This window comes from Limulus polyphemus, unplaced genomic scaffold, assembly GCF_000517525.1.
Source record: "Limulus polyphemus unplaced genomic scaffold, Limulus_polyphemus-2.1.2 Scaffold2979, whole genome shotgun sequence".
Classification (NCBI taxonomy): Eukaryota; Metazoa; Arthropoda; class Merostomata; order Xiphosura; family Limulidae; genus Limulus; species Limulus polyphemus.
Window position 1 is genome coordinate 123,528 of NW_013668589.1, and position 9,414 is coordinate 132,941.

Consider the following 9,414-nt stretch of genomic DNA (forward strand, 5'->3'; position numbering starts at 1 on the left):
AGGGAGTGATAATGGTGACCCTTACCTGATGGAGGGAGTGATAATGGTGACCCTTACCTGATGGAGGGAGTGATAATGGTGACCCTTGCCTGAATGATATAAATATAATTCGAAATGTCTTTTGACATTTGATAAAACATCACAGAAGCTCAAAATTTCTGATAAGTTGCGAAAAGAGATGATAAGACAGGGATCATTAGTATTCCAAAATAAGGATGGGCCTTTTGCAACGTTCTCTATCAGCTTCATTGTTCAAGCTTCGACTTCCCAATGCACAAGACGAAGAAGTAAATAGAACGTGGCTTGTTTATTTACCATCAAATAAGGGAGTGTATTGTTTTCAGAGTGCAGTTCTAACAGGCGTTCATACTTTGAAAAACCCGGTGGATTTAACAATTGGAAAAATAATAAAAAAACCATAACTCATGAAGAAAGTGTAGGCCATAGGAAACCCTTCTGTATCTGGAAAGAGGATGAGTAAAGGAAAGGGGATAGATGCAAAATTGGAAGCTAACGTGGTCATTGAACAAGAGCGTTGGCATCAGGTTTTATATCGCCTACTAAACTGTATCAAATATCTAGCAACTCAAAACCTTGCATCATGAGAGTCTCGCTAATTCCGAACACAAACTTGGAATGCAAGAGTGGAAGCAGTCAAAGTAATCCACAATAATTTTGATAAGCTAATAAGGTTACTTGAAACTCTATCAGAGGACATTGAGCAAACAATGGAAACGACAGGAGAAGCTGGCCAAATATTTCACAACCTGCTTTCTTTCAATTTTTGCACTTTTGATATACCACATTGATAAAAACTGATCGCGTGCAGAAGCGCTTACAAGATCCAACAATGAACTTTCAAGAGGCATATAAAGATATTAAAGTCCTGTAATTATACATTTATGAAAACAGTGAGGAATTGTGTCAGAACTCACTAAAAGAATAAGCAGAAGAATAAGAAGAAAAAAAGCAATGAGTGGAGAAGTATCACGAGACAAAGGCCTTTCAACGGAGGGAGAGCTAGAAAGGGCATTGAAATGTATTCTCGATCGCCTCCAGCAAGAGATGAAAACCAGATTCACAAGACTGCATGACCTGAATGAGAGATTTGGATTCCTTTTTAACATTCACAAGCTATTGAAAGATACCCGTGTTCCGTCAACATCAGAACCTTCCCTTAAAGAAAAGTGTGAACGTTTGGGTATATTATACAACACTGACAGTGATGGAAATACACTCTATCATGAAATTTGCGACTGCAAAATGCTCACCAATACACTACAGGAAGCTGCACCAGACTCTGTTATTGATTTATTATCATTCATAATAGCATAAGGAGAGGACGTTTTCCATAATATGCATGTGGCACTGCAAATCATGTTAACAGTTTCAGTTTCAATTGGTAGCTGCGAACGATCATTTAGCAAATTAAAATTTATTCTCACATATTTGAGATCATCGATAAGGCAAGACCAGCTCAGTGACTTAGCCATAATTAGCATAGAGAGGGAAACACTTGACAAAATTATAGATAAACTTACTGCAGTTAAAGCAAAGAAGTTGCATCTTGTATAATTCATCTAATTAAAGAAAGGCCACATTTCTATATGCGTGTAAATAATCATCCCTGTTCTATTATTTCATATATTGATAAACTTTGTTTTATAATGTTTTATTTTATTAATAATGTTTCTCATATTACATAGACTTTCATTTTACAGTAAGCTACAGTATTTTAATGGGTATGTATGTGTGGAATAGGGCACAAATTGAGGTTTTTGCCCCAGGGTGCCAAATACCCTCACTACGCCACTGTTCCCTAACAAAGTTCCAGAAACAAAAGTTTAGCTGTGGAAGAGGCAAGAAATCAATTACTATCCATGACTCTAATGAAAGAATCATCACATCTAAAGAAAATCTCAACCTTGATCTCGCCACAGAGCTTTGCTTTCAGTTTAAAAACAGTTTCTTGCCAGGTTGATGGCCTTCATGAGTAAAATTTTATGTAGTCCAGCTGATGTGTTTGTACTTAAACTGAGTCTCTTCCACAGCCATTCACAATCCACTACATTGGGTGAAACATGCAACTGAGGTTTTTTTTTAAATTGATGAAAAATAATGCTCCATATCAATAACCTTTATTCCAACATTTCAAACTAGAGAATGATGTAATGTTCACATCATCAGAAATCCAACAGGATTTTATAGCCATGGGAAACAAGTACAAACCTGTTAATAAACAACTACTACAACAAACATAACTGATAAATGAACACAAAATATAAACTATTTTCAACACAATCCCTGTCATTGAAATAACCTAAAAGTACATCAGTATCAGTCAAGATAAAAAATAAATAATTATTGAAAAATTTAGCTTACCAAAAGGCAAAGAAATAATTTGTGAAATTAGATGCATTTCATGGTATTCATTGGCAAAATGGAGAAAGTGAGGTTAATGGAATTTATCACGGGATCCTCTGGAACACATCAAGAAAATCAAGTATTTCACATCTGGAAACAATGATGCTAACATTATCAGTAGAAAAACTAACGTGAATGAAGAGATAGCTGAAGCTATGCTATGAAAAGCAGAAATTCCTATTTTATTAATTTAACTCCAATAAAAAAAAACAATCCTCAACATAACTTTCATTATTGTTTAACTATTAAATAAAAATCAATATAACACCATAAACAATATAACTGTTTATAAAACTTTTCACACTAAAGTGCACTATTGTAATTTTGGCGAGTGCAAATCAAGAATAACCCTGATAATGACCCACTCCTATGTCCAAGTTAAACTCAGGTTAGCCAATGAAACAGTACAGTTTCATATATGCATACAAGCAAGTCTTAAAATGTTTGAGAAATAAACTTTAGCTTATTTTCCAGTGTTACAATACATATCTACAATCATGCTAAGAACTCTATGTTTTTCCATAAAGCCCTTTACAAATTTATACACAAGTTCCTTTAACATGACGTTTAATTATCTTGCAAAATACAATATATATATATATATACACATTTTTTATATAAAACACAAATTACAGCCAATTAAAACACTACTTTGGCTGGGTTCCTCTGCTATCCTATAATTTAGATTGGCCATTTAAATACTTAAACAAGAGAAAGAAAACGAATTTCATTTAACTGCTGGGTAAATATGACACCAATATATTTTGTTTTGTTTATATAATGAAAATCTACTATTCTTAAACAAAGCACCAGTGTTTATGGAACAAAAAAATGCATGTACTCTTACATATCCCAAATAAAATATCACAGGAATGCTTTCAAGTAGCATAACTAAAATTTTCTATTTAATACAAATACAAGAGAAAATAATAGTTTACATTTTGATATCTGCTTCCTATAGTTATTAGTATATCCTAGTTCATAGATTGAATATTTCTAGAATATTGAGTTTCTGTGATAAATATTTTTAAATCATACATACTTTCTGGCAATCTTATAATAAAGATTTTAGCAACAAACCCAAATTAGACATACATAAAACTTATGTACATAGTAGCTTGTCTTTATCAGTGGTACTGACAAACTACCAACCTGCAGATTCATGTTCCGGCATGCGAACCACTCAACATAACTCAAAAAATTTTCTTATTGGAATGAAACTATTGACTTTGAATAAATACAACAGTTAAGCACAAACTTCAGTTTCTAAATTCTGGCAGTTTTGTTGTATTTATCAGATACACATAAATTATTTCTTAGACAGCAGCTTAATAATTATTGTTGCATATTAGAAATATATTTAAATGGTGGCTGTGACTGGTCCAATATTTTACATCCAGCTATACAATCAACTGATCCTTCTATGTTTTAAAAAACTGATTAAAATATTCCTGGCAATTGTTTTGTTACTGACCATACTGAATTATAATATAGCCTAAATTCATCAGCATTCTTTAGAAATAACCAACACCCAGGGGCACATTAATACAAACCTGTATGAAAGTCTAAAGCACTATATTATCATCAGCGTTTTTTATTTTCATCGTAACAGTTTGTAATTCCTACAAGCTATTCAAGTCAAAATGAGAATGACAGTATGGCATGAAAACTGTTACATTACTGTATTCATCACATGCCGCTACACTTTTCAGAATATGGAAATTCAAAACAACATACCAAGAATATTTGTGGATCAACTACAGGTTAGTTTCTACGGATTCAATTCTATCCAAATCTTTCATATGAAAAAATGTTTAGAATAGGTTTTACATGTAATTTATATATATAAAAGTTTATGTTTAAACTTGTAAAAGACAACAGACTACAGATAGTGTGTCCTCTCTGTATGCCTATGTATTCACAAGGAAGTAAAATAATTGAAAATTAAACTTTTCAGCTCTTTTTGTTGACTCGGTATTGATCATAATATCTTGATTTATAATTTTTATTTACCATTTAACATATTTCTGTTATACTGTTCATACCATTTATAAAGGATACATTCCAAAGCCATATATAGCTTGCTAAGGTCATTCTTTAAACTACCTCTCATGCTAGAAGTAAAATATACCAAACACAAAAAGCAACTTGACAATCAACTGAAATATATACATGCGTACATCACTCATGTTTACCAAATCAACAATTACAAAATAATTCCCAATCTTATACACTAAATGCCACAGTATTTCTAAACTTCCAGTAAAAATTGTGCTTCCACCAACCATGTAAAATAAAATTACAGGATTTTAGATGGCATGAGTTAAGTTTCTACAAAGTAATTTTAGTAATTCTGAGGATTTTAAACTTCAGCATTTTAATGATTTATTACAGACCAGTTTTTAAAATTAGGCCTTAAAAAACGAGCGATTCTGACCAAAAATATATGCAATTAAACTATAGGTAAACGATCCTTAGAACAGACCAAATGCTAAATAATAACTACTGCATGTTTCTACATCATTTATATTTTTGATAACAAAATAAATACACCCTTTAATGCTTGCCAATTATTGATTTGTGGTAAATTTTAAGTAATATTTCTGTTGCCCATCACCTTAAACCTATGAAACATTTGTTTGATGTGCCACTTCTAAAAGGTGCACATACATATACATTATTTCATCCTACTTTCACAAGTAATTTGATAATCCTCTAAAGCAATTCAAAGTGTTTCCCACATTAGGTTAAATGGATTATTCTGTGATAACTTCTATGTTTCTGATGCCAAAAGGACTTAATTCTATCAAAAATTCTACCATGTACTGCGATCCTCTAGTGAACAATCGTGCCGTGCCACGCTGACAAAGAAAACTGCAGTACTTGGCCATCACGAGACTCAACTTAACTTTAACAATCAAAGAGCATACATACAAACTTTGCAATCAGAGGAAGATATTTGGACAGGCACTCCAGTCTTGTTTTGTTTTGCTTTCCCAATACTTTCCTTGAAAAATATGAACTGGATTACCGGTAACAGGATCAGTCTCCTTCTTAAACCAGATGGGCTCGTAGCCAGGGTAGGGACGACCTACAGACAAGATTAAATACAATCCTGGATCAGCACTGGTATCTCTGTCTTTATCTGCTCTGATAATGTTGTGCAAATAACAGTTTATTAAGTAATGGTGCACTAAATGAAATATGACTAACTTGGAGTAAAAGTATTAAAACTCTGATACACAAGATGATACTTGACCAGTCAACAATTACAGTAATATACAATGTTAACAATGATACAGTAGATGATACTTGACCAGTCAACAATTGCAGTAATATACAATGTTAACAACGATACAGTAGATGATACTTGACCAGTCAACAATTGCAGTAATATAGAATGTTAACAACGATACAGTAGATGATACTTGACCAGACAACAATTACAGTAATATACAATGTTAACAATGATACAGTAGATGATACTTGACCAGTCAACAATTACAGTAATATACAATGATACAGTAGATGATACTTGACCAGACAACAATTACAGTAATATACAATGTTAACAATGATACAGTAGATGATACTTAACCAGTCAACAATTACAGTAATATACAATGTTAACAATGATACAGTAGATGATACTTAACCAGTCAACAATTACAGTAATACACAATGTTAATAATGATACTCAGTCAGCCAAAAGTGACATGGGTACAAGTTTTACCTTCAGCAGTTGACATCTCAGCTTCCTGTTCCCGTTTTCGACGAGTAGCCCTCTGCTTTTCTTCCAGCAGTACTTTGACCTGGTTAGCTTCATCCCAAAATCCTTCTTCCATGAGCCTCTGGTCAGGCCGAAGCCTGCTATCAGTTGGTGCTATGCCTTCTTCTGGTTCATTTAACTGACAGGCAAGCTCAGTAAAGTTGTACATTTTTTCATATTCTCGTCTAATATGGAAACAAAACTTTTACATTAGATACTTACTACTAATTAAATGAAGAAAAAAATCAAGGTAAAGTAAAAATAAACCAAATTTTAAATCATCTCTTAGTTACTGAATGAAAAAAAAAACACAAAAGGCTTAGCTCTCTTTTGTGGTTGCTACACAAAAGATGGAAGGTTTTCATTACTTTTGCTAGATCAAACTTACGGTGGCATGTATCTCTTCCACAATACTTTAGGAGTTGCAGTCTCCAGTACAGGTTTCCCTCTCACAGATCCCTCGCTCCCAACGACTCGGGCTCCTTCAATTTTATGATCCCAGGTACCTTGGAGTACCCAATTTGCTGTACCTTCTTTGTCTGTGACTACACCAGTCACCTGGGTAACAGTAAAAAGTTGTTAGATAAAATGTAGTAATGCTCAAACAACTGCTTACAGAAAGATAAATAAATGATGACAGAATCTTCAGTTTTACAAGATAGATTACAAACATCATCCAAATTCACAAACTTCTTCATTTCACTATAAATCCTTACTCTTTAAAATTTTATAAAATGTAGATGGTCAGTAATATATCTAAACCTCACAGAATGACTCAGAGTTTTTCTCAAGTACAAACATTTAGTTCACAGCTCCATTTCTTGACCGGTTTGAGATCTAATTACAGCTGCAGCTATTTAAGATTCCCTTTGTTTATTTAAAAAAATTAAAAAGTACAAAATACACATTCATGAACAACATGTACTTATCAATTACCATATTTGTTAAACAAATTTAAAATGCATGGACAGAAATAGGACAAATATTACATATGTTACTGAAATGTTTAATACAGTCTTAATTTAGAAGTAGCAGCCCAAAAAATGCTACAGTACCCAATGTAAACTATTTTAGATGTGAATCTTAGCAGCCGAAGAAGCATTTTTTCTCATTCTAAGAATGCACTAAGAAAACTGTCTCACCTTCCTTGGTGTCTCACGAGAGAAGTAACTATACGGTATGAACTTCAAATGACATTTATCACCAGTCATGTGATTTACAATGTCCATCTCACCATGATGATCCACCCACAACTTGCCTACGATGATATTGTGGACAGTGGTGGTCACCTTCCGCCAGGTGTAGTGATGACCAGTACTAGTAAACACTAGGTGAGCAATACCTAAAGGAATAATCTGGAGATACTTTCCTCTGAACTTACTAGACATGCTAAATTCCTGCCAACAGGTCCAGCCTTTTCCTTCACAGTGCTGGGCCAGCATTGGTGGATGGTGGCTAACCTGTGATTAGATCATAAGTTCTATGTCTAACTGCACAATACCTTATTATCTAGGAAACAAAATATACCTCTTAGAATTTTGGGTCTAAAATTAGATTATGTAATTTTGTTTTTAACTTCTTACGATGGTATTTCAATCTCGCAGCTTTAGTTCTTATCACTTCATACAAACTCCATGTAAGCCTAACTTTCAACTAATAAGGCAGAAATAAATATGTGTCATTTACAAAGATGTTTTACAGTATTGAAAATGAGTTTAATTTCCAGCATCTAACTATGATTTACTTGTCGAATAAGGTATTATAAAATACTGGAAAGGCAAACACTCATTTTTGAAATTATTCTCCACTTAATTGATACGGCCTTAACTCTACCGAGTATGACGCTGTTAACCGCCAAGTATATTTCTTCTAGTTTATAAGCCTTTGTCTGCAACTGAGAAGAGAATGAAGTCTGATATTACTGACAACAGTATGTTCAAGGGGAAAATTGGTTTCAGCTTACACTTTAGATGAAAAATTATAGTGTAGTCTGTATCCTAGCTTGTACCTCATGTTAACACTTCTTTAAGTTAAAAGCAGTTAATATATGTTAATAATGACCTAAATGCAAGAGGAAAAAATCACAAAACAAGAGCTCAAAGTTTTTAACATCTGTTTGTTTACTAAAATGATCACTTGTTTGAATTTTGTACAAAGGTACACGAGGGCTATTTGCAATAGCCATCTCTAATTTTAAAGTGAAAGACTGGAGAGAAGGCAGCTAGAAGATACCAACAAAACTTATCAGGATTTAACCACCATTATTATAATATGTTTTTGGTAGTAACGGGATGCGAACCACAAAACCCCAGCTTCACAGTCTGGCATGTTAACCAGTGGGCTATAATAATAATTAAGGCAACTCACCTGCTCCGTAAAGCACCTCCAACCATAATCATCTGTTCGATCACATTCATAGGTTTCACCTAGTAGAGGGTTAAAAGGTTTCCCAGATCTGTTGCTTGTAGTAGCGTAAGAAGATATGGTATAGGCTGCAACGTAAGCCATTTGCTCATAGCTGTCCTCCATTTTCGCAGCTTTGTCTAACAGCTCAGAATACTCATACTCCTCTGTAAGTCTTTGCAACGTAGAAAGTGGCTCGTTGAAATTAACCTATCAAAGATTAAGCTAAATTATCATGTAACAAAAACATCAGTATAAGATGTTTCTCAGCTGCTAAAACTTCAAGTGAAAAATATTTATAAAAACAATGCATTGGGAGCACTGTTTTGAATCCTGTGGATTGAAGGAACCAACACAGGGACTACCTGCTTATTATAACAATCAGATCTGTAGTCAAGAACAAATAAAGTTATATTGCAACAACTTCTAACAATATGTTCTGTTCTGGAACTTGTAATGTTGAAAAACAATTCTGATCTACCCTTGAAGTTTAATTAATCCTATCGTTGACGAATAACACAACACATAAACTATACAATATTCCAATGAAAGGTAACAATATCATTTTTCAATTCTTACAGTTGCAACAACATGAAATCTAATAGACTACATAACGTCTATCTCCTTCTTAACATTTTGATTTTCAAGTGTTATGAAATTCTGAGCATACTTGCTGGCAAAACTTAGTGAAGAACTGGAATTTTTCACTACATTTGAAAAGACTTGGAAAACTGAACATCATTTTTAGGGCTCACATGATGCTTGAAATATCAGAGATAATTCACAGACAACTTGTTTAACGAAATGTTACTGTTGAA

The 9,414-nt window shown here is 33.4% G+C and overlaps 1 protein-coding gene across 1 annotated transcript in view; it reads right to left on the reverse strand.

Annotated features, from left to right (window-relative positions):
* Nucleotides 1-4,520: 4,520 nt before the first annotated feature.
* The window catches only part of LOC106468359 (oxysterol-binding protein 1-like), a 16,391-nt gene continuing 11,497 nt past the window's right edge, over nucleotides 4,521-9,414 (reverse strand). Inside the window, exons 9-13 of the mRNA XM_022396700.1 lie at nucleotides 8,561-8,806; nucleotides 7,336-7,653; nucleotides 6,582-6,751; nucleotides 6,158-6,378; nucleotides 4,521-5,515 (exon numbers count right to left, since the gene is read on the reverse strand). Coding sequence (XP_022252408.1) covers nucleotides 5,370-5,515; nucleotides 6,158-6,378; nucleotides 6,582-6,751; nucleotides 7,336-7,653; nucleotides 8,561-8,806 — 1,101 coding nt within the window. The 3' untranslated portion in view covers nucleotides 4,521-5,369. The remainder of the gene's footprint in view (nucleotides 5,516-6,157; nucleotides 6,379-6,581; nucleotides 6,752-7,335; nucleotides 7,654-8,560; nucleotides 8,807-9,414) is intronic.